Genomic DNA, 27691 nt, shown 5'->3' on the forward strand with positions numbered 1-27691 from the left:
TTACCAGCGTATTCACACTGCGTAGTTCTAAGTGAACCAGAACATATAGTAAAGCTGTGGCCAAAAGGCAAATGCCGGTCGCACCTCACCATTCTGCTAACTGCTGTGTTGCGTAACAGTTGTGCGTACACCCGAACACGACTGCACTCACCCGTAGCCCGAGTGGCGCGTTGCTCTGAGATCCCTGTAAAGAAAAGCTACCATTCAAGTATAATATGGAATGATGGTTCGAACCTGATGACTGAAACGGCGTTGTCAGATTAAGTTTGTCAAATCAAAGCCAACTGTAGAAACATTAAGCCAATTCAGTGTGTTTGGCACTTAGCATCCGTCATTACCACAGAAGAAAAAAAGGTAACAAAGTCGGTTTTCCTTCTGGGTAATATAACCAGGAGCTAGCGAAGCGGGGCCTTGCCACAGAATGGACGAAATGTGCAAGAATCGCCGTCAATAGGACGGTCCCGTACGATCCGTATAAACCACTGGCAACACACCATTTGGCAAAAGGTGATATCCTACAACAGTGCCACCGAGTTCTATGAACGACACTGGCACCTCTTACGCAGAATGCATGCGCGTGTGCTCTTTGGAGCACAATAGAGAACGAGATGCTGGTGCCCGTTTCGTCTCGATCCTCGACCCTGCCGGAGGCCGATTCGCCTTTCACCGTTCTTTTAAGCGTTCTGCAGTGCTTTGAGTCTTCGCTTCGTCATCACACCCCTTTTCGATGGAGTCTTGACGACCCTTCCTCACCTGTGTTTGCTACAGTTCGCGGGAGGTCTTAGTGTTCTAAACTGCCTTTTCACATCGCGTGTCAGTATCACACCTGTCCAGACAACTACGCCTCTCAGTGCGTGGAAACCCTCTGTCGAATGGTCTCGATCCAGAACACTCTCTAGGAGGCAGGCGGGCAAACGACGCAAACTTCTGAAAACATGAGCATTTCACACGTGACAAAGGGTGCGATTGCCAACATGCATTCCCGCAAAGTGCAAAGACACCTCCCTTGACATCGGGCTCATCAGGTACGACTCTGGCCCACCCGAGACGCATTGCCGACTCGCTGTGACCATCCCTCCGAAATTCAGAAGCCGTCATTTCTCCAGGCCAGCCCCCCACGCTCTACGCACAGACTGCCAGAGGAGCCGCAGCGCGTCACTTTCCTGTCCACCGTTTATCCGATGTACGAACACTCACTCTCGACGTAACTAAGCAGCCACTTCAGATCGATGAGCAGATACTTCACCGCCTTTGTCCATCGCTCGTCCTGACTCAAGTGCAGCCGAATGGAGAGGCCCCCGACGCGGTCGCCTGCGGGAAAAGCCGAGAAGCGCGAGAGCGCTGCTTTCTTCACCCAGACTTCCAACACGCACTTGGACCGAGTTATGAACACACCGAAAAATGCGAGGAGCTCAGTCGCCGCTCGGAAACGCAATGCAATGTGTTGTGGAGTAAATGTTCTACGTTGCCAGAGCTGCTTCCCGAAACGTAGCCAACCACACCCACGCACAACACCCACGCTGCACTCTCGAAACAACCGAGGGAACGACCGATCGACATGCGAAACGGCTCAACTGTTTTTGGCCGCCCGGCAAACGCCGTCGAGGCACAGTGAAATACGACGGAGCTGAAGACGTACCCTCGATCGCGAAAGGAAGGTCAGGAGGTTCCCACGGAGTCTGGACACCTGGAGACGCATACGGCGGCCAGGGCTGGCGGGCGAAGTGTACGAGCGCTTCGTGCAGCTGACGTCGCATCAGATACACACGATTCAAGGCAGTTAGAAGGCACCTCGAGTGCCAGTCGATAGCACGCAACAATACGAGTGTGGCGAGAAGAAAGGCATCGGCAGGTCGTAGTGCCTGGTCTGTCACAACACCGAGACACAGAAGTCCACTGTCCTTTCCCCCCACCGCTCATCTTTGCCGTTTACGTCTGCGGCAAACGTCGGCCGCCGTTGCTCAAGAAGCAGACTACATGGGGGAAGAGCTGTAGCGCGAACCACGTGGAGCTAAGAAGAAGCCGCGCGTTTTCTCTTATGGGGGGCGCCTGAGATCGCAGAACATGTTTCTCACCTCCTGAACGCATTCCAAAAACGCGACTGTGGCCTCGTCAAAGTGACGATTTCTGTAGAAAAATCGACTAAGTCCAGTTTCCTTGCCCCCACCTTGAAGCGGCAAAACGATGTCGTCTTTCCTCCTGCGCCAGAGAGCCCAAGCACGAAGCTGGAGAGTGTCAGAGACGATCGCAGCCGAGACATTGACAGCCAACGCGGAGACAAGCGAACAAAGGAAAGAAATGAAACACTTCAGACGCATACCTGGCTCGATCAATCGATGCTCTCAGCACTTCAACTTCAGAAAGCGCCCCTTCTGTGTATCCGAATTCATCGCCAGCTCTGCTGTAGACGCCTTGTCCCCGTTCACTTACGCTGGGCTGTTTTCCTTCGGTGCAGTGTCACCTTCCCCTTTTCTTTGAACGTACTCAGCCCAGGGCCGTCAGAAAACAGGTGAAACCAAACCCTAAACTGTTACGTTTGAGCGGCTGAACCAACACGATTTGAAATTGTCTACTCGTTACGTGACGGTGACGGGCTTAAGTCACGTCTGCATGTTTTGCTTCATGTGTGCAATTCACCGATACATCTAGTTCCACGGGGGGAAAGTCGAATTGTTGAGCATGAGGTAGCAGATCATCGAGTATAACGGTTTGTGGTCGAATGCAGCCGAGGACACTGTAAACATAACGAACTCCCTGACCTGAACTGATCTCCTGGATGCTGGATTTCCGGCCGAACTTGCCAGCTGAGAATGACGCAGCATCTAGCTGTCTCAAAAACGTAGGCAGGTTTACTCACATAACGCGTTGGCTACATAACCGAAAAAAACGCTCCTACCTGATTAAACAGGAGAATGGACCGCGCGGCACCAGCCGATAGTGAGTTGGGTGTACGTAGACCTTGCGAAAAAGAACATCTAGAAGAAGGCACATGTGACCCCAGCCGCTGTTGATCTCTGCCCAGCTTGGAGTCGCCGGCGAAGAAACTCGGCCTGCGAAGAAACGAAAACGGCACCTGCGTTTCGCGCACAAAAGTCCGTTCGTTCTGCGGAGGCTCGAATCTCATCACCATCTTCCAGAACGAACCACCATGTGGATTCTAAAGACTGAAGTCGGAACAGCAAACCGGAAACGCAAGTAAACAGATGTCCCGATCACTATGAAATGCAGCAACCCCTCCCGCTGAAGTCGGCTTGCAAAAGCTCCGGCGAAACATTGAAAAAAAGGAAGTTCGGTATCATGATGCGGACCAGAGTGAAGTTTTCCTTGTCTGTGGCTGCGTCAGGCCTCCTTCTCCCGTTCTTAAGATCAGACACAGAGGCAGAAGAAACGAAAGAAAGATACAGTCTGAAACGTCACGCGACGCCGCGATCGCTAGGTAAAGAAGACTCCATTCCTTCGTGACCCTGTGTCAAGAGTAAGGTAGGTTTCGCGCTAGGATCGCAGCTGACGGTACGGAGTTAGTGCCTGGTTGCTAAAACAAACATCAGGATTTCCAGTTTAATAGGAGACACGACAGCGTACTAGCCAATACGACAATGTTCTGGAACCTAAGAACGGTGGAGAGCAAAAGAAAGTTAAACAGCAGGTGGAAAGTCGAGACCTAAGTCTTACCGATGCGGCACGAGTTGATAGACGGCAGCGCACTGTCCGTCCAGATGTGAAATGCGTCGTTCATCACATTCAACCGTTTCAGTCTCTCCAGCTGTCCAGTCACATATTCCCGCTGACGAAGCATAGCTGCCGTTGCCTGAAGAAGAAAGATGCCGCAAGAAAAGCGACGAATGTTGTGTGTTGATGAATGGATGAACAGAGGACAGAACCCGGGGCCAGTGCTGCGACATAAACACGAGCACCTGACCTCACGGTCTCCCTCTTTCTCTGTATGTCTACATCTGCATCTATAGACACAACTGAATATATACATGTATACACATGCGCGTATGTGTATGCATTTTTCAGTTCGGGTGTTTACACTTGTGCAGACGCAAGAATGAAGTTTCTGAAGAGGAAAATGTAGACGGTTTCGACAGATTTGAATCTGTGGAGTGGGGGGTTGTGGCGACAAATCAGAGAGTGAGCTCGCGACGGAGATACACCTTGGACTGGATTATCGCGCCTTGGCTCTTCACAGGAGACCGAACGTGGCATCTCAAACACTCTCACTCAGCTGTCTCTATGGTATGCACCCCTGTGTCAGTTTCACGGCTTCAAGGGAAGAGGCCAGCCAGGAAGACATACGAACATCCTCTTGACACAAATGCCCATGGCGTTCGAGCATCTCTCCGTGTACTTTCTGATGTGCATAGAGACAGAGGCCAAAGGCGAGACTCCGGCGAAAAACGCAGGGGAAGACGTAGAAGGGGGCCGAGTCCCAGGCGAAAGAGCCCAACGGGGCAGAGCGTTTCGACGGCTGAGCACTTGCACGCACGGCCACTGTCGCGTCACTCAAACGTCCCGTGGAGGGATCGACAGAAGAAAAAATCAGCTTTTTCCACGCGTCTCCCTTTTGTCCACACCTGGAAATTGCTTCCGGGGTCTCGCACTCACCTCTTCGTGCCGTGCGATTTGTCCCTGACGCGCAGACGAGAGGTGCCAGAGCTCACGCTGCAGGAGATTGAGACTGAGCAGTTCTTCGAGGAGCCTTTCCTCCTCGTCTTCAGCTTCCTCGTACTCTTGCTGCGCAGCGCGGAGGTCCTCGGCGAGACGCAGCCGACCCTCTTGCGGGGTGTCGTTCCTGCCCACCTGTTCGTGGTCTCCTTGGTCTCCACGCAGCGGACTCTGCTCCGTCGTGTCGAGAGCGGTCCTTTCATCCTCCTGAACACAGGAAGACCCGCAGTCGTTTCCGCGGGTCGACGGCGCGTCCGCTGTGTTCGTCTCCTCGCCTTTTCTTCCTCCACGCGAGTCGAGCTGAGAAAGCGCCTGACCTTTGTCCACACGCTCGCGTCGCTCTTGCCTGCAGCGTCTCGCCGCTTCGGCCCGACGGAGCTTCTTCAGCCTCTCCAGTGCCCGCGTGTACTGGCGCAGCAGCGCCCGCTCGTCCTCCAGCTGCTTCTCCAGCTGGTCAACGGCGGACGAGAAGCATTTTGAACACAGAGCCGCGTCGTCGAGAACGAACTGCGTCCAGTTCTCTCCCTCTGCAAGTCGCGCGACGAACCTCTGGCGGTGCGTTTCTTCGGAAGAGTGCCTCGAAAGCCCCTCTGGCGCAAGCGCCTGCGAGAAAGCAGAGGGACCAACAGAACCGTCCGCAGAGTGTGCCGTGGCAGCAACAGGTGAGGATGCAGAAACAGCCTCTTCGCGATGTCCCACGGCCGGCGCCAGAGTGCCGGGCAACGGAGAGAGGAGAACGAAAGAATCTTGCAAAGACGGAGAGCTGGCCGACTCGCCGCTCGGCGCACGCGGCGACGACAGCGAAACTGGAGCGCGTGAAAAGCCGGATACTGCCTCCGGCGTCTGCACTTGCGCGGTGTCGCGCGGCTCCGCGTGCGGTGTCGGTACACCTGAACTCGCTGAAGTCAACTGGGGCGCGTGCGGCGGAACTTTAACCGAGTCCCCCCCTTCGTTTCGGTCTTCCGAGTTCGCGGCAACAGAAAACGCCGCCGGCATGCCAAGCGCGATCTGTGACACGGACGTCCCGGAAGCAGCTGGCGACGACGAAGAGCTGGAGGACAGACGGCGCGTTTCACGCGGAGTCTCTCCGGGGAAGCCGTGTGCAGAGCACTCCTCCGGCAAAAGGCAAGCGGGTGGGACCGCGTCATGAACGACGAAAAGCGGAGCCGCGCAGTCGATGCATCGATGCAAAGACCTGGGAACCATCATTCTCAAAGTTCGGCTGTGAGAATCGCGCGATAGAAGGCAGAGGAAAAAGCCTGTTGAATTGTGGATCAGTTTCAGTGCCCACGGCAGAGCACTGGACTGGATATTCGGGCAATTGTGCTCCCATCAACACGAATCAAGACCTCTGTCAGAGGCGGGCGGAGGGAAAAGCAAATAAATACACGCAGTGCTTGTGCCCAGTGGGGGAAGCTCGAAATCGGAACGAAGGGGAAATCCCACGGACGAAACACGAGCACGGAGGCCAGCGTTTTCAGGGAAGTTACCGCGTGTCACCGACACAAAAAACTCTTGCCGCCAGTGAAGACTGGAACAGAGAACGGGGAGTGAAGAACGCGTTTCCGGAGTCGGTGGCCGACAGGCCAAATGTCGACGAGAAAAGGCGTCACCGACAAAACATCTGGGAACAGCAGGCGGATAAAGACACGTGGCAATCACCTCCCTCACACCTTGAAGAAGGTGTAATTAAATACTTATATAAATGAATCTGTGTGTTTACATCCATTTCGCAAGACCCAAGCAAGAAATCGACACAAGTCACTGACTTTCAGCGGGTGGCACACAGAAACGCGTTTAGGTTCGCGACGCGTTGTGCTCTACGCACCCTATTCCGGATTTGCGCCGGGTCTTTGCTGTTCCTCGATTCTTGTCTTCGCCTTTTGCGGCCGTTTCTCTCCGAACCGGATTTAGAGAAACCACAGGGGCTTCCCGTGCAGATATCGCACCACGACCGACAGGAACTCCGCTGAAAACGCGAACCCTCCAGAACAGCCTACGGCCAGTGGGAAAGTGTCAAATGATTTTGCGGCAGAAGAATGAGGAAAGCGTAACCTTTTGCAGGAAGGAAAAACTGTCCTTCTTGACACGATACGCCGTCGTCTCTCGAGAAACGAGGTTCCCCTGCCGCCAGTGCCGGGTGTCCAGATTTGAAACGTGTATAATTTCCGAAATACTGGCGAGCTCCAACAGATTTTATGAAAAACAAAGGCAGCGGCTGCTCCCTACGCAAAAACTGACTACTGCGTAAACAGAAAAGTAACTGGTCCTCGCGTTGTCGACACCAGTGTGGCATTGCGACTGTGTCTCGTGCGCAAAGAACGTCTTTGTCCGAGCTACCAAACTGTCGTACTGGTTGCAAGGCAGCTCGAAGGCGGCGGCGCCGTTTTGACTCTTTGCTGGACAGTTGCAGCGATTTTTTGCCTCGAATTTTCTACCCAGAACCGTGGACTCCCGATGTTAGCTAATGCTTTTCGAGGGAACCCGCAAATCTCCATCTACATGAGGCTGAATGGAAAGTGCCCTTCACGCAGAAGTCTCGATGTCTGGCTTCGTCAGAGGTAGCCATATCGGCTAGACGGGAGAGCGCTGTCAACTCGCGGTGCGGTTTCTGGACTGCATGCAACCCTTGCCGGCAATCGAGCTTGCAGACCTGCGGACGATGTCGAAAAGGGCTCTTCCTTCCTACTCGTTTCTCATTGTTTACAGGGAGTTCGTCCAGCGTGCCCCTCTCTGAGTCCCGATGTTCTTGGTTTTCCGGATTCCACGCAAACCCCCTCCACGCCACGACCGAGCCCCTCACACGCGCTACCGCGGGTCAATCGGCGAACGGCGCGGCTCTGTTGACCATGGTGGGGTAGGTGCGCCTTTCAAGTCTCTTCTTTGTCTGTTATGCTTATCCAATGTAAAAGAGAGTCTCCTGCCGTTTCTTCCTGTGCTCTTTACGCACTCTCCTGTGGAAGCCACGGTCATTATGGGGAGTCTTCGTTTCCAGTAGTTCGTCGGGTGCTGATGCCGACGGCTGAGAGTGGCTAGATTCCCGCGAAAGAGGTGCGACTTCGCCGCTAATGTACCGCCATCCAAGATGTAATTCTCTGCCGCAGGTTCGGGCTAGCGAGACACAGACGCCTGAGTTTCGTATGAGTGCCTTTCTTCCAGGATCCATGTTCTGTGGAGCTGTTCATGGCCACCATGTGTAAGAGTATGGCGCTTCCGAGTTCCCTGTAGCTGCAACCCGTGTGTGACTCCTGCCACTCGTCTCCTGGCCACCAGTCTGCGATCTCTAGCTTGTCTGCTTCCCCGTTGCGGTCTACCTGAATAAACTTTCCAGAGTTGGCACGCGAAAAGCTTAATTTTGCCATGCCGGCAAGCCCCTTTTGAGGTTGCAGATTTGCGTCTGGAAATCCTGTCTTCCTGCTGACGAGGGCTGCCTTTCTGGCCACCAGTCTCGCGTCGAGTTCCACCACGCGGCAGAAAAAGTCGCGCGGGTGCTCGATCGACAGGGTAGGCCGTGATGCATCATCTGGTGTCTTGTCCGCCTGTCTGGTGTATCCCCGCCCTGGAAAAGTCGAGCTTCTTTTCCTGCTCCTCACGAGGCTCTCTGGGTTTTCAGCTCTTCTGAGGTTCCAGCTGTTTGATACTCAGTTCAGAGAAACGAACCGCGTCTTTGCTTGCCCTGTCACACGTGAGTTTTCGTTCCGCGGGTGTCAGTGCCGGCGGCGAGACGGCCACTCGCTGCATTCCGTGTGCTCTGAGGCAGCTCCCCCAGTCTTCAGTTCATCTCTTGGCTTGGTTTTTTTCTCTCGTTCGACGACCATTGTCTCTTGGCTGACTCAAGAAGTCCAGGAAAAACGTCGATAAAGTCCGCTTCTTTCCTCTCTCACGCGCTGTCGACACGATGAGGATTGACCCCAATCAATTTCGAGCGTTCCTGCTTTCTTCTCCCCCAGGAGCGTGGCCTCCTGGCCTCTTTGCATGCGACGCCCCTGGAGCGTGCGACGCTTCAAAATGCTCGGCTGCCTCGACGGGTCTTCCGGAGTCCTCGCTTCCTCAGGCAGAAGTTTGTGTCTCTTCTTCCGATCAGGGCAAGCGTCTGGCAGCGAGGGCCACTCAGCACCGCGGGTTTCTCACGGAGTTTCTTCCAGTGCTGGAAAAGAGTCAAGTCCGGTTTTCAGTCGTGAAAGCCAACTTCCTCTTCCTCTTCCCACCCACAGACCTTCCCCCGCAGCAATGGCTGGAACAGCAGAGTGCACTTCTGGCTGGCATTCGAGGCCCAGAGAAAGAGGGCAGCGGAGACGGAATTTTCGACAGCGTGGAAATCCTTCTCCTCGAAGACGTACGTGTCTCTCCGATTCGGCGCAGACGGGTGGGTCTTCGAACTCCGGGTAAGCAGCCACCTCAAAAACAACGCGAGAGTTGAAGAGGGCAGATCGCTTCTTAACGGGTGTTCGCAAAAGGTACGTTCACTCCCTGAAAGGATAGACAGGGACCTCACTTTGTATACCCGAGCCGCAAGAGTGCTTCCTGTCTCAACACTTCTCTCTTGTAGAAAGGAAATCCTGATGGCGCTGCTACATCGGTTCAGATGGCTACGCTGTGTCCAACGAACACTGGAGATGGCAGTGCCTGCTGCTTCCAAGGAAACGTATGAGTTGCAAACAGAAGAAACACATCACGCTTTCAGAGCGTTCCGGCGTCGCGATCGAGGACGCACGGTGGTGTTGAAACTTCGCTGACGCATTGCAACTTGCGTGCAAAGTATCTTTCGACAGGTGAAACGTCAGGGAGCATTAGAAGCGGGAGAACGGTGACACTGGGAGGATGCGTCAAGAGGAAATGTCGCTTGTAGGAGTTGCAAGACTCGCAGGTGTTGCTGGCGGGCTCAAGCTCTTTCAGACGCGTCCCTGTGCATTTGGTGTCGGGGCGAGTGTTCTCGTAGGCACTGCGTTCGGCGAGACTCTTCCAGATGAAGAAGACATCCAGTACGAAGAGCAAGACGATCGAGGGGGAAGAAACATTGGGGGAGACCCTTCTCAGTCGCAGCAAAAAATGGAAGAAGAACTTGACAGAGAGTTCGAGTACGGCGTTTCCTTGAAGTTTGAATCTCAGTTTTGTGAAGACGAATACCTCTTCTTCGCCCAGAATCGTTCATGCCGACAGGCTTGGCTCGACGCCCTAACCAAGTAAGGGGGAACTTCTGCATATTTTGGACGAATTCTTTAAGTGGGTTGAAATCGAAGGCACATTCCAGCTGTCTTGTGGTCTCTTGCGCCCTCGTAATCTCCTGATTTACGTGTTGAAGGGATTCGTGAACGTTACCCCTCTGTTGTCAACATCACTGTACATGCTTCAGTATGTTCTCTGTATTCCGAACTTCATCTTTCAGTCTGTTTCAATTGTTCTCACCGGATGTTGTTCCGTGCTGCTCAGCCACACTCTCACACATGCGTTCAATTTTCTGGTCCAGCTTCGGTTCAATACAGGTGTAGTTTGACATCCAGACAAGTCGGTTGCCCACGAGCTCTTTCACACATGTGTTCATTCACAAGTTTGTAGCTTTGATGTGTATGGGCTTCTGACGTGTTTTCTCCATATCGGCCATGGTCGTTTTTGAGACTTCTCTGCGGTCTGAGTTCGGCACACGCGCACCGATTCAGAACCTCTTTCAGCTTATATGAGGCCTTCTGTCACGAGTGTACTCCTGGTTCCTCTTTGTCGCCGTGTCTGTGTAACTCTACAAATGCTGTTCCCCTTTTCTCGTCTGTTGTTTCTGTGCTTGCAGATCAGCCAACACCCGTGGCCAGATCGAAGCTCTCGTTGAGGCGGCAGCAGAGAGTGGCTTTGCTGCGAGTCGGTATTGGGCTCGGTGCCGGGCGCTGCGCTATGAGGCTCAGAGGTGGAAGTCTCAAGTTCACTGCAACGCAGAGAACGGGGAAGGAAACTTGAGGTCTTGCAATACTAAGGAACACGATAAGTGAGAAGTTGTCAAGGAAACATTTAAGTAGTTGGACTTGTCCGTAACTGTCTGAGTCGAAATGTGCCGAGGAAGTGTTTTTGGTCACCCCAACAGACATAATTAGGTGCGTGCGGTGAGAGTAGAGATGATACGTGCAGGGGCGACTCGACGGTACGTGATTATACGTCGGCTTTCAGCTGGCGTTTTCACGAATGTCTGTCTTGATACTTCCCTTCTATTTCCGTGGCTGAAGCTCATGCAAATGGTCCTCGTAACTTTGGGGGTCGACTCCGGGTTGTAATCTAACGACTTTCAGAGAACCTTCTATCGCATACAGTCTCCTACATCCAGTCTGGTGCTTTCGGCGAGTTCACTCATGCGGTTGTCCCCGCGCATTTTGTGGGCAACCTCTCGCTTGTCTCTTTTCTTGCCAGTATGATCAAGGACTGTACAGGTGGTGTTGTGTTTCGCGTGCAGCTTGGATGCCTGAATTTGGTTTCAGTATGCGTCATCTATCCACTTCATAGTATGTGGCCGACCTGGAGATAAATGCGTCACCGCGGTTTCCATGATGATGCCAAAGCTTCGTCGAAGGAAATGTCGGTGCCTGCGCTGCTGTGAAAAGACGCTTTTTGGTGACATTATAACACGGACGCCTGGTCTGCTTCAGAGAGCTGAAACTGCTGTGTCTCAAACCCCTACGACACCGCAATCGCTCCGCATTGTCGCTTCGATTTGTCTTGCGTTCTTCGTCCTTTCAGACTCTGCGAAAGAGTGGTGATATTGGAGGAGCTCGTGGACGCGCTGGAGGGACAGCTCGTCATGGCAGAGGAGGAGAAGTCGGAGGAAGGAATGAAACGCGAAGCCGCGATTCTCCAGGATGCGCTTTTAGTTGAAGCTGAGAAGGTAGGCTTTCTTTTTTTAACGATACTTAGTGCCATCAATGCCTGATGTTTTTTTGACAGCGCCGCATCTGCTTACATAAGCTCCGATGCGAAGAGATTCTATACGGCTGCTGAAAAAGCTTCGACCCAGAACTCGAGAGCTCCTACAACACCTGTTCAAGTTCGGGAGTGCTAGCGACGTGGCTTTAGGGCAACTGATATGCCAGGAACTCTGAGAGAGTGGTTGCAGCTTAGAGCCGCTTGGTCTGCGTTCTTTCTGGCAAGGTTGTCCCGCCTTCCAGGTTCTGGTTTTCTTTCTATGGTTCAGATAGCGCCGACAAAAGACAGTGGAGCTGTTTTGTTTGTGCGAGAGTCGCTCATGACGACTGATGGCGAAAAAGAAGGCTGCGTCTATGCGGGGGGGTGTGGCTGTCTGTAGAGTTCGGGTTGTAAACGTGCGTGTGCGTGTTTTCCTGTGTTTCTCGCTTGTTTCAGACAAATCGTTTAACGCAGATTCTCTGTGACTTATCGGAGACGCTTCCGTGCGATGTCGGCGAGCAGATTCGACAACTCGCGAAGAAGGTCAACAGTCCTTCTTTTCCCCGTCCTTCGCCAATGGTTTCGGCAGATGCTGCCGGGACGGCGCGTGCAGAGAAAGACAATCTTTCGCAGAAGGCAGAGAATCAAGAGCTGGGCGTTCTTCCCATGTTCTCGAAAGTCGCGTTTCACGGCCTTTCGCCCTTGACAAGGAAGGAAGCAGAGAGAAAAGGAATGGAACAACGTGAAGCGTTCGGTTGGTCATGTCCCTCATCGCAGGCACCGTCGTCCCTATACGGCTCTCCCTTGTCGCTCGCGTCTCCCCCGTCCGCGCCGGGTGCCTTGTCTCCGCTGTACACCGAACGAGAGATACTCTCTGGCCCGGAAGGCATATGCAGAGAAACGCGGTGCTGTGAACGAAAGAACGAAGCAGAAAACGAGACGGCGAAAGCCTCTGCAAAAACCGCGGAACCGTTTGCGCGTTTTCAACAGCAGAGTCCATCTTCCTGTTCTGCCCTTGGCGACGCAAACGTTGTTGGAAGCGCTAGGTCTCCACCGAGGCGGAGTGTCTCGCCAGTGGTTGCAGCTCGCTCGCGCTCCGCTTCACCGTCAGTTTCTGTTTCCTTCACTGCGCCCTCATGCATTCGAAAGGGGAGTGTGACCTCGAAAAAAACGTCCGCGCCGGTGAGTTCTGCCACCAATGTACCGCAGCGTTCGAAAGAAGCGAGCACGACTGGTGGCTGCCCTGCACTCTCGCCTCCCCAGGGTGCCCCGCCTGCTTCCGGCCACGCTTCCGCTGAGGAACAAGGGGAGGTGGTGTCTTCTGCTTCTCCCACTTCTCCCCCTTTGTCTTTGCCAAAGGCGAGTGCTCTGCAGAGCTCCGGTGCAGGTTCCGGTGATGCCCCACCGAAAAAGCTGATGGTGTCCAAGGCGTGTACAGTCAAAGTCGTCGATCGTGCTGGTGAGAAAGAATCTCAATCTCCACTAAGATTGGAGTCGACCCCGAAGGGCCCACCTGTCAGACTTCCACTATCCTCTGCTTCAGAAAATTGTTCGGAGACAAAACCTCCAGAAGGCAAGTCACAAGGTCGCGGGACAGAAAAAACAACGGGGGACACGATGGCGAAACTCAAGGGTAAATGCCCATCAAAACCCAAGTCTTGTTTCGCTGGAAAGGGTCCCCCGTGTAAGAAAGCGGCGCTTCCGAAGAAGGGAGCGGAGACAGGACCTCAAGAGAAAGCAAAGGGGAGTGACACGCAACCGAACGAGGAAGCAAAGCGTTCCACTGCGAAAAGTGAAACACATACGGCGAAGAAAACAGAAAACTCTGGGGCTGCTTCCGTTGTAGGAGCAGGAAAGTCAGGAGCCAATGAAAAGGCATCTGACAGCATGGAGAAAGAGAGGTCCTCGTACCCTGATCGGGAAGCCCACGCAGCAGCAGCGATCAACAAGGACGCGAAAGCTGAAGTGAAGGTTGGCTCCCCGAGCGGGACGAACCCACAGGGACCAGTCGTACCTAAGACAGTCTCTGTCAAGAGTCCACCTGGAAATCTGCCGCCGAGAAAAGGACTAGACGAAGCAGACAAGGGAAGAGAAATCCCAGGCGACAAAGGGGAGGAAGGGAAGAAGCGAGAGGAGGAATCGAACAGTATTGATGAGTCGACACAAAAACTAGAGCACAGTGATACAGGGGCAGGAAACGGGGCCAAGTCAGTTATCGTGGGGAAAGGTCCCCCTTCGAAAGCTGTTATCATGGTGGCAAAGGGAAAGGTGGCATTGGTAGGACAGGGGCCGCCTTCCGTAGGAATTCCAGCATCACATGTCCCCTTGCCGGCAACGACCAAAGACGCGCCGTGTCTGCTAGCGAAACAGTCGGATCACATTCGAGGAACGCGCCCTTCGTGGCGCTCTGACACTTCTGCTGCTTTCGCTACCCCGACAGTGCATCCTTCGTTGGAGGCGCTTGGCAACGATTCGGATAAGGAAGCACATTTTAACTCCAAAGGACCGCGGCGTTACGGATTAGTCCCGTCCACCAACGAACGCGACAGCGGCAGAGTTACGAGTTACATGAAACGAAAGGAACCTACAGGAGAAAAGATGGCGCTGAATGACCTAGAAAAAGTAGTTTCGTCGGTGAGCCAAGACAGCTTCTGCAGGCATTCAGGAACGATGGACAGACAAAGGAATTTAGTCGCCTTTCTGTTAAATGAGATAAGTGAGATCGACGTAGAAGAGAAGCCGAGGAAAGGAAAGGCAGCCGCTAGAAGAATACAACTGGACAAAGAGCTCGACTACCGAGGTTACAGAGATGTTGACGTCAGCGACTTTCCACGCGAACCTACGACGCTGCAGAAGACGCGGCGTTCGTTGAGGAAAGTGGCGACGGAAAGTGATGAGCACTTCCGAATTGGCTTCCACAGCAGTGGTCGTGAACGGGGCTGTGAAGGCTTGGTCAAGAAAAACTCGCGTGGTCGAAGCGCCCGTTCAGCGTTTTTTGGTGATGATGAAGACAGGTTTTCCAGTCGAACAGCTCCTTTCCGTTCCAGCTTAGTATCGCTCGAGTCGTCAGAAGAAAAGTCTGAGGAAGCCGACACGGAGTCTGAGGTTTATTTGTCTGTCATTCAGAAGGGCATCCGAGCCGACAGTATCGATAACCTCATTAAACGTCTTGATGTCCGCTGCCGCGAGGCCAGCGGCACTGCTCCCGGGAGCCAAGAACGATCTTTCAAAGACATAAAACACATGGAAAGATGCAGCAAAGGACCGTACGGACGTTTTCAAGTTCTCGAGCGTTTGCGATCACTGGTAGAGGCCGAAGCTCGAGCTCCGGATCTGCCGGTGTGTGGCAGTCGTGGTCGTCGGTCCACTGAGCTCCTGAGCGCTTGCACGAGGAAAATGGACAAGAGCAACAGGAATGAGCGTCAATGACAGCCGAGTGACAAGGGCAAAACCGATCGAACAAGATCACATGCTGTTCCGGTGCCTGTCATCCCAGAGAGTGACAAAATGTTTGGTCCTTCTAAACCTGGTGAAATGCTCTCTCTTTATCCGCTATGACCGGGTCAGTCGTTTGTCCAGTCGAGCGTGTCAATCATCCTTGAGGCTGCTGTGCGTTCAGGTGGAATCAGATATTGGTTGAACCATGCAACTACACGATTGCAGAAAATTACCTTTGTTTTGCTATAGCATACCCAACACAAGTCACATGTATCAGACGATGTCTACATCCCATGGTGCTTTGGGGAGAGAAAGCACTAGCTTTTCAAAACAGACGACTCAATATGTTAATTTAACCTTACGCTCCAACTTCCAACTCTTACGGAGTATCTAATTTACACTTACCAACAGTGAACCGATAACGCCATGTTTTCGGGAGGACTGCTCACAGAATTCAGACTCTCATCAGAACAGCACTCTTGAATCGCGTAGGCATCACTATTGGATTCCCTGCCCTTCAATCACACGGGTTATACGTTGCTGCACCGGTGCCTTCAACACGGCGCACGTTAAAGATTCCTTCTGTAGGGTTCCCTGCGTTTTCTAATGCTTGATACATGCATAGCCTCGCCAGCAAACGCGTCCTCTGCGTTGCAGTCAAGGAGCATACCGAGTGACCTCGGGGACGACACAGAATTCCTCGGCCTTCTGTTCAAGATTAACACACCGCCTGTTCGAGCTCTTTCCGTTCATATCTTGTCATGAGTGTTGCGCCACAGTATTACACTGGTTAATTATTCCATCACGCTCTTCAAAATGTTGAACGAGGGCACCAGCAGCAAGCACCTCTTGTACAGAAACGTTGGGACCCGCCGCCGGTTCAGTCGATTGTGAAATATGTATGAAAGAAGTCAAGCTGAAAATAAGACGAGTTGTGCTCCTAGTTGCGAGGCATGATGCGGAGTGGACAGCAGCTAGGCACTTGTTGTGTTCTTGACTGCTTCACATATACCAACCGGCTGCTTGATTTCTCTGGCTTCAACATTGGAAGAACACGTCTGACGACGCTCAGCTATGTTCTGCGTCAGCCTCTCCCACAGACGGGCGACCAAAGCGTTCGAGCCCTCGAAAAGCATGTACACGAAAAGCGACAATGCCTGGCTCGGCAGTTTTCTCCCAGCTTTCCGCTGGAAAGCAAAACGGAACATCCCCATGGGCATTGCGGGGACACAAAAACCATAGTAGACGCATGAACTTGGGAGTTTCTTTTCCTCTGGTTGGTTGTGTGCAGTGACGTCTTCTCAAGACACTGGCGCGGAAAGTCACCGATGAACGAGACAGATTAAATGTATAGAGAAATCGACGAAAGGTGAACGTGTTCCTCTCCTTTGTTTCACTCCTCTACGTTGAGGGGCACTTTTCCACAGGAGAGCGCGCGCCAGCGAAGCACATGTATCGGGGCGAGAAAGAACAAAGGCCAAGACCAGCATGAAAAACTCTTCCCACTGCTCGTCCCCTCTGTCCATCTGCCACATTTCCGTCTCTCTCTCAACAAGCCTCTCCACGGAAACGCTGCAGCAACATCTCATGGATACAACGGGAGAAAGGATACCGCTCTGTAAACGGTAGTGTCCGCCGACTGTCTTGTCGCCCGGACGCACCGTAGAGCCTTCGCCTCCTTTCCGGCTGCGGCCACCATCTCTTTTTCTGTGTGACTGCTTGCATCTCCATTCTGTTGGTGTTTGTCCTTTCAAATGTCTTCTGCGCAAGGCTTCGCATATACACTTTCCGCTGTCGATCCTTCGCATACTCCGTTTGCATCACAACTGGCTTCTCCACCCCGTCACCTTTGTCTCAGGTCTGGCGCTGCTCTTCATCAGTGTCCCGCTCCATCTTTTGACTTCCACCACAACACTCGCCTCTCATTCCAGCCTCCCAACTCGGCATACGGCTCCGCGTGTCTGGACAAACCGACGTTTGCCGAAACACCAAAATTGAAGACACTCCTGGACCCCAATAAAACGGACTCCTTACTCCGGTCGTCCTCGGCCGCCGCGGTAGCTACCGGCCGCGCCTCCCCTGAATCCACGGCCTCTGAACACAGAACGCAAGTGCAGTTGGGAAAAACGCATTTGCCCTCACAAAATCCGAAAAGTATCCCTTTCTAGAAAAAATAAAAATCCAAATTTTCAACTCCATCTAACCAATACAGTTCACTCCACAGCGCGAAGGAGAGCGCCTCCCGTATGACAAACACTGCTGAACATCTTCCACTATTCCCCTCTATCCGTATGCAACGTACACCATCACTATGCACACACACCCGTGAAAAACACATCTGTTAGGCTTTCGCTCGTAGAAGCATAGGTGGTTTTCCCGATTGAGGATTTGCGCGTCTGTTTCTTCGGTCTTACCGCCCCCTGCCTCTGTAGCCACCGTTATAGTCGTTGCCGTACTCGCCATTGTTGTACTCGGCGCCATAGTCACCGTTCCTGTACTCTCCCTCGTAGTTTCCTCCACGGCCTCCTCTGTAGCCTCCACGGCCACGGAAGCCTCCCCTGTAGCCTCCGCGGAACTCCCCTCCTCCTCGGTAGGCGCCCCGGCCGTAGCCGCCGCGGTATCCACCACGGTAGCCTCCGCGGAAGCCCCCGCGGTCACGGAAGCCTGAAGTGAGCAAAGACACCACAAGGAGGAAGGAATCTGATTCGACAAGGTGCGGTGCCACAGGGGAAAGAGCGGCGTGGCCAAACCCACACATGATGCACAACAGAAAACGTAGGCGGTCCGAAACAGACCTCGTTCTCGCTTGATATGGAAAAGTCGGAGAATGCAGAACCGCGGGACGCTCATATTGTTTTATCTCCTAGATCTGTGCACAGTTCCCGAACAGTTTGAGATCGCGGAACTCTGGTGGAGAGGGCACTTTTTTTTAAGTGGCGAAACCTTACCTCCGGTTTTAGTAATTTCCTCGGGTTTCATTTCCTTCACGAGGCTCTCATCAATCGGGGCCTGGTAACCAGGGTCTTTCTGGTCCAGAGCATCGAACGAGAGCGTGATTTCGAGGAATGAAACGACGCGGTCTTCCTTGACCTTGTCCAGTCCCTCCTCAGTTGGTTCATAAACGTCAGTGATCGTCGTACTTCCACACTTCGTGATTTGGTAAAGTCCCTTGAAGCGACGTTTCAAGACTTCTGCCAAGGTAACGGCACGTGCGATGGCATTGCCTGTTGCCTTGATGTTGATTTTTCGCATGTTCTGCTCTGTCAGAAGTCGTGCTGCGTACGCCACGTAGTTCATCACTTTGCCTGCCGAAGTGATGCGGATCTCGTTGGAGCCAATAGGCTCCTTGTCCTTGGGAACCTTTCTGTACTTCTCCATTTTGACGCTCGAAAAACAAAGAACTCCAAAAGGATGGCCCTCGAAATACACGTGTTGCACCGCAACGTCTGACGCAACTTGCCTCCTCGAGTTATGAGAAATCTTCGACCTCTGGTGCGAAAGGGGTAGTGTCAGTCTTTTAAAAAAGGCTGTTCAAAACACTATTGATTTGAACAGACTAACGAGGTAACCCCTCGAATCAGCAGGGACCTCTTTGATGCTGAGAAACACAGACACGGCACCGACGCCGTCCTTAGTTATCTCCGCAACACAACCGCTCACTCCCGTCGCAAGCACCGCTCTTTCCTCTCGACTCCGACACGGCGGTATTGTATTTGCGTCCTGAAAAAACACACAGCAGAAACACCGTCGGGAGAAACCATATGACAGCTCGGCACCAAAACGGCGGCATTGTTGCCTTCTCTCCTTCCAGACGCGCGCGGCCCTAACCTTCTGACACCCCCAAGTTCCTTTTCTGAAGCGGCGGAGCAACCAAAAATGTCTCTACGAAAGAAAAAGATGCGGAAGACGTCCTGAGATTCAAAGATGTCACCCTCAATGACACACTGCCCTGTGCATACAATGCACAAGCGACCGGCTGGCGGCACCCACGCGAATGACACGCCGAACAAACCCGGTAGCACACTACACAGTGCATGAAATTCATTGTTTTTTAGTGATGAAGACATCGGAGAAAGCCCGAGTCAACGAGAGCGAACACATGGAGAAAGTTCCCCGATCCCCGGATGTACTGGCGGGGGGGGGAGGGGAATTGGGCTGCAGCGAAAGACTTGAAGCACATGGCGAATCATCAGAATAATCCAGACGGACGTAAACGCGTGGGGACAGCACGCTACAAAAGAGCTAACCTTCGTTCACAGCAAAGTCTCGAGAAGCACGTTCGCGGGTGCCCCTGTCAGTTTACACAGTGGCGAAGAAACCAAATCTGACTCTCCCGCACAACCGGTCGACGATGGCTCATCAAAAGAATCACGCCCTCAGAAGCGATGCGAAGGTTAACCTCAAACACGGAACCTTTTCGGAGCCAAAAAATGAGCATCAACGCACGTGGAAACAAAAAGAACGGGACGGTTCTTCCAAAATTGCTGCTTGCCACACGCAATTTCTCCTGTCTCACCGTTCGCCGCAGAAGAAGGACGTCTCTGCTCATTCGGTTCCAAAACACGTTTCTCTTGTTGCCGCCGTACCGCCTTTCCAACGCGAGACTCTCCCTATTCTATCTCTCCGCGCAGTTCACCCACTCTTCATTTTCACTCTCATTGTGTTTTGGGGCGGGGAGGCCAGTCGTGGACTCCTGCACTGCCCTCCCTCTCGACCACAAGAGCGCAGCAGAAAGCACGGCGCCCCCCCGTCTTTTTCCCGAACCGCGCTTGCGGCGCACCCTGTAGCCGACATAAATACAGCAGCGGAAGCGCAACAACCCCGCGCCTGAGTAGGCAGACAGAAGGCATCCACAGTGACCGCCTTTCAGCTTTCCGAACACCTACAGTCCCACCTTGCGCGGTGCGCGACTGGTTTGCACTTTTTGCTGTTCCACCCTGGAGGCGATCATGCGATACAGGTTGACCCACGACTTTGGACGACGAGAACAAGGCTGGCCAACTGCAACTGCTGTTGCAGCCTGTTCTGTTGCACTTGAGCGATCCTTTCTATGTTTCGAAAGTGTAGCCGTTGGCGCAAAAAGGAAATAACGATATGGAGTTCATACTCGGAATCGGGCAACCCGGAAGGAAGCCTGTAGTTTTTCTCATGCCTTTCCTTCCGCCAGGTGGCCCTGCAGGAACCCATTCGATGTCACATGCCACGGTACGTGACGGGCGAAGGAGGATTCCCGCCCATCGCAAAGTTTTACCAGATAGCGCATGGGTAAACCGGTTTAGGCGTGGAATCTTGGATGCCTCGTGTGGTAACCCGTGTTTGGAAGCGAGTCGCAGGTGCTCAACTCTACCCGAGAGGCGTGCCGGAAAATACCTTTAGGTCTAAGGGATGCTTTTTTGTGGCACGATGAAAGTGAGCAAGAACTCTACAAATACGAATGTCAAACAGACAACTTAATAAACAGAACCGGATGAAGTGCGCTAGCTTGTTCGCGACTCAACTGAAGGATCATTTCCACCATAGGCAACTGGGATCCCAATTCGACTATCGGTGTTGCGGGAGTGGAGCGACACCGCGGACCGTTGTACCGCAGTGTTCTTTCTGCACGCACGCATCGTTTTTAGACTACTCACAAACACCTCCCTAATGTACCGAACACGATTTAGGAAATTCTCAATCAAACTTCCGATGAAAACGTCCACAGCATTTGTACAAAAGTCATTGACACGAAACCACCTGTGCACGCAGGCTGACCCAACCCTTGGAAAACTGGAGAAGGAAGCTAGATGAAGGATTCTTTCTAAGGAAAAACACTACATATAGAAACGGACTGCTGGTGTTTGTTTTTCATGTTGGTGGACCCAATACAATGTCCCTCGTATGCCCCCAAGAAACGTTCACCGAGACATGTAGCACTAGACGAGTTCAAAGAGTACTCTATGCAGAAGGTCACCACGGGGAAACACCATCGACTCGACAGAGTCGACGTTCTCCACCTCGGCTGTCTTATTCAGAAGGCAAGCGAACATCTCTGCAGCAGGTACGAAACAAGTGTGAGTCCTACACATTCACGCCTGCCTCGCCGCAGGCCGTCCTGGATGCACGTCATACGGCAATAAGAGAATATCCTGTGATAATCGGATCATCGGTACTGCAACCTTTCAAGTGCTTCTTTCTAAGTCGGCTCTGATTCCTTCGTGAAAACAGGACTTCAGCAGCAATTGCTCGCGTTCCCATTTTGCAAAGTGCAGTCACGTGTCTCGTCTACCGTTTCAGGAAGATTTTCTGCGGTGATGTGAGGCCCTAACCCTCAGGAAGCAATAGGCGCAAAATGCAGACTTTGTGTTGCTACACGAATTTCAGGTGCGACAAAAAAACGTTACGTCCACCAACGAAATGTTTCCCTGACTTTGCATTCTAGGCGCGGCACACCGGAACCTGTCCATAACACCTCATGAATCCCTCATCGCAAAGAAGCTGCCCATATAGATGAATACACGGGCGCCAAAACACAGAGGAAATGGCTACAAGAAGCAAATTCCTCCTCCCGTGTCGAGTCAAAGAATTTCTCCGCCCAACAAATAAGCGGAGTCGCGGCCACAGAACGGTGTGTTTTTGCAACAAACGTGCATATGTATGCATCCATATCACTACCTGGGCTAAAGTGACACCTGAACATATTTGACCTAAAATCAGCACTGGAACAAAGGAAGTCTTTTGGTGTGACGATTCTGGCCGGCGTAATTGCTAATCACTCATGCAGGAAAACTACGACGATGCGACGTTTTCGGTGAAACAATTTGTGGTCGCGTACACCTGGGGCAACGAATTTTCCATTGCGGGCTGCCACTGACTGGATCAGTTCCCATAAAATTTCGAATATCCTCTTTCGAGGAAATCAGCGCCACCTTCAGACATTTCCGACACACACTGCACCCACAGTTTTCCATGTTCCGTAAATCCGATTTCTTCACTGACTTCCCGCAGCACTGCGCCGTCACCAGAACGGGCGCCCCATCACTCGGAAAGGTTCTAGCTGCGAAAGAAAATAAAACAGGAGGGGCAAAGGGGAAACGATAGCTCCTATTAAGTATGAAAAAAACACGCGACAATGTCCCTTGCCGTAGCGGTTCCACCAGAAATCACGTGCTCAAAGAACAAACCCCTAGACAACTGCACAGCGGAAAAAACCCAGTTGCAACGGCTTTTGTACCTTCGGCCCGCGACACAGAAATGGAAGACGTCCAAACCGCATTCCAGACCTGCGTAGCCGCACTGCGCAAACACCAATGCTTGGCTCGGAAACTTGTAAATTTCTCGATATGCTGTGCAGCATCAGAACGACCACGGAAAGCCATATTCCTTCGATCGTTGTGTTGAACAAGCACGGCTGCAGCTGCGCACAAAGTAACCTCAACGGTGCGGACAACAGCTTCTTAGTTTGGACGTTTCTTACTAGGCGTCCTCCCGAAAGAATGTGACTCCAGGCCGCTTCGCCGTGAGAAACTGCTCAGGACGCTGTTATCTTCGTCGGTGTCCTCCTGAGTCAGGAAGCTTTCGATGCCTTTCTCGCTTAAAGTCCGTTCAAGTGCTCGTAGGTCGACTGCCCGCTTCTCCCCCTCTTCAGCGCGCGCACGCAGACTTGCGGCCCTACTTGTTGGCTTTGATTCCAGCTCAGGAAACATCTCTGGCGGTAGAGACATCATGCTTTGTTTCGGAGTGATCTCAGCCTCCGGCTTCGTTCCCTCTTCGGGAATTGAGCGCAGACTTGTGACTCTACTTGCTGGTTTTGATTCAGGCTCGGCAAACATATCTGGAGGTAGAGACATCATGCTTTGTTTCGGAGTGATCTCAGCCTCCGGCTTTCCTCCCTCCTCGGGAATAGTTCGCAGACTTCTCTCCTTATACACTGATCCGCTTTCAGGCTCAGCAAACATGTCTGACGACAGGGATATCAGGCTCTCTCGCGGGCTTGGGCGCCCCCCTTGTCCGGATAAAACTGAGAACGTGACTCGCGAAGTCGCTTGACGAAGAGGTGCACGCTCCTCCTCTTTGTCGCCAAAATCGAGCCGTAACGTTCCTAGACGCGAGGACATGCTCATTGTCTCCTCTTTGGATCCGGGAGATGCACTGCCATCTGGCATCTCATCTTCACGTTCAAAGAGAAGCCTGGGATACTCGTACATGCTGTCGCGGGGAAGCAGCTCAGCGCGGTGTGTCGGCTCACGCTCCGCCGCTTGAGAAAGAAGCTGCGGGTCGGTACTCGTGGCACTTGGAAGTCTTTGTTCCAAATGAGCCACTGTTTGAGCTGTTAAGGCAGATGACTTGCGAGACAAAAAGAGAGTACTTTGTCGAGACGGCTCTTGCTGGCTAGGCAGCGTGCTCCGCCGGCTTAACGGCTCCGACTGTGGTACGGCGCTGGGAAACACCCGAGAAGAGCGAAACACACAGAAACAATTCGCTCAAACACTGCCACCGACTCCAAGTGGTATCCGAGGGTCCACAGTTCCTTTTGGATGACTGTCGAAAAGACGTCAGGAACACAGATAGTGGTCGTCCTTTTACAACTTAAACAATCCATACACACATCTAGTAGCTATAGGCTTCACTGGTCACGTTGCCGTTTCGTAGATAGACACACTACATACGGCTGGGTGTTTCGAAGCTAGTAGATGCAACGAAAGACCGACTCTGCGAATAAGTGAACCCTTCCACAGTTTTCGTTGTTGGGTGTTAGGTGCCAAGGAGAGGAAACTCATCGCTCACCTGCATTTCTGAGCATTTGCCAGCTCCTGCTGAAGCAAATAGCACCGATCAATGAGGGCGCCCACGCGGTCTTCCAGTTCTTGTTTCTGCAGAAAAGCAGCAGAGGAAACCATCAACCAAAGAATCTCCGCAGAACTAGGTTTCACAGCCAGCGTGCATCAACAGAAAAGAAAACACATTTTCGTTTCCATACTGCCACTCATATATATGTCAAAGTTCATCAGCTGCGTACCTCAAACATCACCGAACGCTCCAGTTGGAGTGCGTATATCCCCCTCATCCCAGCGGAGTGTCTGCATGCCATGGCGAAAACTAGAAGCAGCACCAAGAGAAAAGAGTTTCAGTGTGCTTCGGCTGGCAACAGAAACATAACCAGAACCACAGAAAGGCCAAGCACAGCAAATGCTAGCTACAACTGGTACAGGCATTCATGAAAGTCTGACAGACACAAAGAAAACAGCCTTTAGCAATAAGGTATTATGCCTCCAGTGTGCTTTCACCTTCAATACAGCAAATTGCCTGAACCACATTCTTGTTTGAACTACGCAGACACATCGTACAGAAAGGAGAAAACCGAATGGTCACTTACGAACGCATCGATTGACAAGTGACATTCAGGTTCTCACCTGAACACGGAGAGCCTCTAGCTCGCTTCTGTCAGCCGATAGCGGACGCGGCGGCTGCAGGTTCCGAACCTCTTCGTCGTCAGCCCCTTGCGTCATCTGTGCAGAAAACGCAGAAAGCAAATCACGCTTCTCCCTGACGAACGATCATCCACAACACACTCACCCGCCTTGTGACAAGCACTACAGCAGAGAAACGTCTTCGAAGGCAAACATGCCCACACCAAGGGGATAAACACACATAGTTCGCAGCCGCGGAAACGAGAACAGGTTAAAAAACTGCTGTAAGACTGCTTCTGGAGAGACGATCCTTACCATGAGTTCTGCTAGCTTCTCCGCATACTTGTTCTTCTTCCTCTCTGCTGCCTGGGCCTGAAAAGAAGGACGAGAAGGCATGACTGTGCTCTGGTATTCAGCAGCTCGCTACAAAGCGCCCCCCTCCCGGTCTTCGGGCAGCGCATGCTTGTCCACACTGGGCATCATCTGCAGTCTTTCGGTGGCGTTTTTTCTTGCTGCGCCGACGTCGTCTCTCTGACAGTCACAAAGGAATGTTTCGCGAAACTTCGCTCGGCTTACTCTTGCAACAACGCGGTTGTAGATGTCTGTCACGCGTTGAATGTGGGAAGTGTAGAAGTCGGCGGCACTCTCCAGCTGCAGCACATCACAGGAGTCAAAAAGGCAATTACCGTGGACAGGCGTTTCCTAGCACTAGATCGAAGCGTACATCTGAAACAGTGGTGTTCAGTGAACTGTATGGAATCCACGGAGCACTAACAAAGCAGTCGTCCACTGCTCTCTCTTCACAGTTTTCTCCAGAGCGGTCGGTTACATCCAACTCCTGCTGAAATTGAGGTATCTTAGACCAGTGAATAAAAACTCATGATGGTACTCCTAAGGACTCTAATACAGCTTCCGAGACGTAAAATAAAGAAACTCGAAACGTATATTCGACCGTGGCTTTGCCGTTGTTCCAGCCAACACGTACAGGCCTCCATTTGCTGGATTCAATGGTCTGCTCACTTGCTTTGCAAGAGCGTCTCTCTCTGCCGTGACTTTCTTCAGCTCTTCTTCGGCCTCCTGCCGCTCCTCCGCAGTTGGCACGGCAGTGTCGGCGACCGGTGCCGGAGAGAAGCTTCGAGTGAACGTTTCCACAGGCTCAAATTCTGGAAGCAGATTATGGGCTGCGGCTTTTGAGGAGTGGCGGGAGAACGAGCCTGCCACCGCTGCAGGAGGCGTGGATTTCTCTATTTCCCCATTTTCGTCTGTTTCCGCTTCCCGCGGCACAGCAGCGGAGTCCATGGTTGACAGGTTCTCGGTTTCGGGGTCGAGATTCGTTGCCGAGGTGGCGGCGGCTGTCGCGGCCGCCAGTGCAGACTCTAGGTCTTGCACTTTCTGTTTTTCCTGGTCGAGCTCTTGGACGAGACTCGCGTTGGTCTTCCTGGCTTGCTCGAGCTCCGCGCTCACGGACTGGTGGAGCTGGACCGCCTCGTCTCGCTCCTTCGTTAACACCTCGATTCTCTGCTTCAATTCGTTCGGGTCTGCATGCACCGAAGCCTGCGCTGAGCGGTGACTGAGGGCCGACTCCGACGTGGTACCCGCTTCCTGCAGAGTCGAGGATTTGGATTTCTGCGATGCGTAGGAAGCAGCCGAGACCGACGTATCCGACCTCGACACCACCTCCCTTAGAGTCGCCTTCGACTCAGCGCGTTTGCTCTCTCGCTTTTTGACAGCCTTCATTGCTTCAGGCTCGCGTCGCTCGACGTCGGTATCGGAGCTCGCGTCGGAATCGGCGCGCTCATCTTGACTCTCTTCCTTTTCCGTCTCCGAATCAGATTTGGCGCTAACGCTCTCCTCGTCGCTCTCTTTCTCAGCTCTCTCCTTGTCGCTTTCGTTCTCGTTGCTCAGAGTCTTCACACTCGCTTCCCTCGGATCGCTCGACTCCTTCGTTTCCTCGCCCTCGTTCTTTGGCTGTGCACCTGCGTCAGCATTCTCAACTCGGTCGCTCTTGAATTCTTCCTTCTCCTCTTTCTTCTCGTCGGCAGCAGGGTCCTGAAAGGGAAGAAGGAGAGCCCAGACAGCGCAAACAGACAAACAAGCGAAAAGCTTCAGTTGTTATCTGATTGCTGTTGCTTGCCTGGTGACTTATATTATGATTATTATTAATGGGAGCACAGTTCCCTGGGTATCCACTCCAGTGCTCTGCCTTGGGCTTACAGTCACCCCCATGAATCGCAAGACCGAAAGACGACACATGAGGCACGAGTGACAAAGAAAACGACCAGGCCGTCTCTTCAGGGAAGTCTGATGAAAGTATTTCCCACAGCTAAGCTTTGAAACAGCCTAAAAGGTATGAAAGCGAAGAAACCTTCGTCTTCTCCGTGGACAAACTCACAGCGACGGACACGCTTATCCTAGCGACACCTCGACAAAAGTATACCAGATGAGAAAATAAGAGTGGAAGACTAGGCAGAAATGAAACAGTGAACGGTTCCTTCGAAACAGTCACAGACGATCGCCGTTCGGTGCAGCGCCCCTCTCCGGAGACCCCTCCCAAATACAGGCTGCGAAAGTAATCGAAAGCAATCTTGTTTACCGGCTTCCGCTTCTTCTTGAATGAAGGAAGACATCTGAAGAGCAGCACGCACAGGACAAACGCACCTCGCTCGAGTCTCGTACACGGCCACCGAGGACAAGGTCCGGAACCAGTCCAGGTGAAAACGACGTTGGTGGAAAAAAACTCACTACGGGGAAACCTGCAGGTCCACCTGGATAATCCTGGAAAACTTCGCCTGTGTTCCCAGCCAAAGACTCTCGACTTGCGTATTGCTTCACGATGCAAACATACACATTTCTTGTCAGCATGCGAATTGCCACTGCCAGACATCTTCACGCAACAGACTTTGCAAAGCTTCCAGCATCCCCCCATAGCCGGAGTAGTCTTCTCTCAAAAAACCTTCAAAACGACGGTGCGTCGAGCAGAGCAGACACAGAAAAAATCCCTCCGAAATATCGCGGTCTAGTGGATAGAAAAGCGGCTATCAAGCGCCACCACGAGAACGGCCAAGAGAAACGGAACTGCCCCCGTTTGGTTCCATACTTAAGCAATCGAGAAGACAGAAGAAAAAAATTGAGTCACTTGTTCGTGGTTCCTCGAAGAAAGCGATGCACCTTTAGCGATTGCTTAAAACCCCCTGGAATAGTGTCGAAAAAAGCGGTGCTGTCCAGATGAGGTTACCCCCGTAGCCTACCCCGCCATTGTATAGTCCGTTAGTTCTGGAGTTCTTTCAACGACAAGCTGTTGGGAAGAAGGAAATGACACA

General features: G+C 52.6%; 4 protein-coding genes across 4 annotated transcripts; 1 reads left to right on the forward strand and 3 right to left on the reverse strand.

The window, feature by feature from the left end:
• Positions 1-224: 224 nt before the first annotated feature.
• Positions 225-6942, reverse strand: TGME49_221360 (hypothetical protein). The gene is made up of 7 exons (XM_002369924.2): positions 4609-6942; positions 3673-3808; positions 2897-3050; positions 2076-2199; positions 1640-1745; positions 1198-1311; positions 225-927 (listed from the first exon to the last, which is right to left on the reverse strand). The coding sequence occupies exons 1-7, from the start codon at positions 5875-5877 to the stop codon at positions 896-898; spliced, it is 1935 nt and encodes a 644-aa protein (XP_002369965.1). The 5' UTR covers positions 5878-6942; the 3' UTR covers positions 225-895.
• Positions 6943-7408: 466 nt separating this feature from the next.
• TGME49_221370 (hypothetical protein) lies at positions 7409-15793 on the forward strand. Its single transcript, XM_002369925.2, has 5 exons — positions 7409-9053; positions 9608-9851; positions 10451-10642; positions 11386-11530; positions 12004-15793. Exons 1-5 carry the CDS (start codon positions 8567-8569, stop codon positions 14974-14976), a joined length of 4041 nt encoding a protein of 1346 aa, XP_002369966.1. The 5' UTR covers positions 7409-8566; the 3' UTR covers positions 14977-15793.
• Positions 15461-20532, reverse strand: TGME49_221380 (alba 1). The gene is made up of 4 exons (XM_002369926.2): positions 19502-20532; positions 17934-18705; positions 17400-17649; positions 15461-17079 (listed from the first exon to the last, which is right to left on the reverse strand). The coding sequence occupies exons 2-4, from the start codon at positions 18361-18363 to the stop codon at positions 17016-17018; spliced, it is 744 nt and encodes a 247-aa protein (XP_002369967.1). The 5' UTR covers positions 18364-18705; positions 19502-20532; the 3' UTR covers positions 15461-17015.
• A 1205-nt stretch (positions 20533-21737) lies between these two features.
• On the reverse strand, positions 21738-27627 carry TGME49_221390 (hypothetical protein; the record flags this gene model as incomplete). Its single annotated transcript, XM_018779914.1, has 9 exons — positions 21738-22018; positions 22439-23400; positions 23749-23834; positions 24375-24470; positions 24687-24743; positions 24948-25022; positions 25392-26420; positions 26965-26998; positions 27620-27627. The coding sequence occupies 9 exons, from the start codon at positions 27625-27627 to the stop codon at positions 21738-21740; spliced, it is 2628 nt and encodes an 875-aa protein (XP_018638262.1).
• Positions 27628-27691: the final 64 nt, after the last annotated feature.

Source organism: Toxoplasma gondii, chromosome II (genome assembly GCF_000006565.2).
Source record: "Toxoplasma gondii ME49 chromosome II, whole genome shotgun sequence".
In the NCBI taxonomy this organism is placed as follows: Eukaryota; Apicomplexa; class Conoidasida; order Eucoccidiorida; family Sarcocystidae; genus Toxoplasma; species Toxoplasma gondii.

What these genes read in the sequence shown, in the direction of transcription:
- TGME49_221380 (XM_002369926.2), bottom strand. Translation starts at nt 18,363, where the DNA reads ATGGAGAAGTACAGAAAGGTTCCCAAGGACAAGGAGCCTATTGGCTCC. An exon ending in GGAAATTACTAAAACCGGAG is followed by an intron (nt 17,650 to 17,933) that starts GTAAGGTTTCGC and finishes TGCTCACTTCAG; the next exon opens with GCTTCCGTGACCGCGGGGGC. An exon ending in GGCTACAGAGGCAGGGGGCG is followed by an intron (nt 17,080 to 17,399) that starts GTAAGACCGAAG and finishes TTCTGTGTTCAG; the next exon opens with AGGCCGTGGATTCAGGGGAG.
- TGME49_221360 (XM_002369924.2), bottom strand. Translation starts at nt 5,877, where the DNA reads ATGATGGTTCCCAGGTCTTTGCATCGATGCATCGACTGCGCGGCTCCG. An exon ending in AAATCGCACGGCACGAAGAG is followed by an intron (nt 3,809 to 4,608) that starts GTGAGTGCGAGA and finishes TTTCTTCTTCAG; the next exon opens with GCAACGGCAGCTATGCTTCG. An exon ending in CCTTCCTTTCGCGATCGAGG is followed by an intron (nt 1,312 to 1,639) that starts GTACGTCTTCAG and finishes CTTTTCCCGCAG; the next exon opens with GCGACCGCGTCGGGGGCCTC.
- TGME49_221370 (XM_002369925.2), top strand. Translation starts at nt 8,567, where the DNA reads ATGAGGATTGACCCCAATCAATTTCGAGCGTTCCTGCTTTCTTCTCCC. An exon ending in GGTGGGTCTTCGAACTCCGG is followed by an intron (nt 9,054 to 9,607) that starts GTAAGCAGCCAC and finishes GTGTTCTCGTAG; the next exon opens with GCACTGCGTTCGGCGAGACT. An exon ending in AATACTAAGGAACACGATAA is followed by an intron (nt 10,643 to 11,385) that starts GTGAGAAGTTGT and finishes TCGTCCTTTCAG; the next exon opens with ACTCTGCGAAAGAGTGGTGA.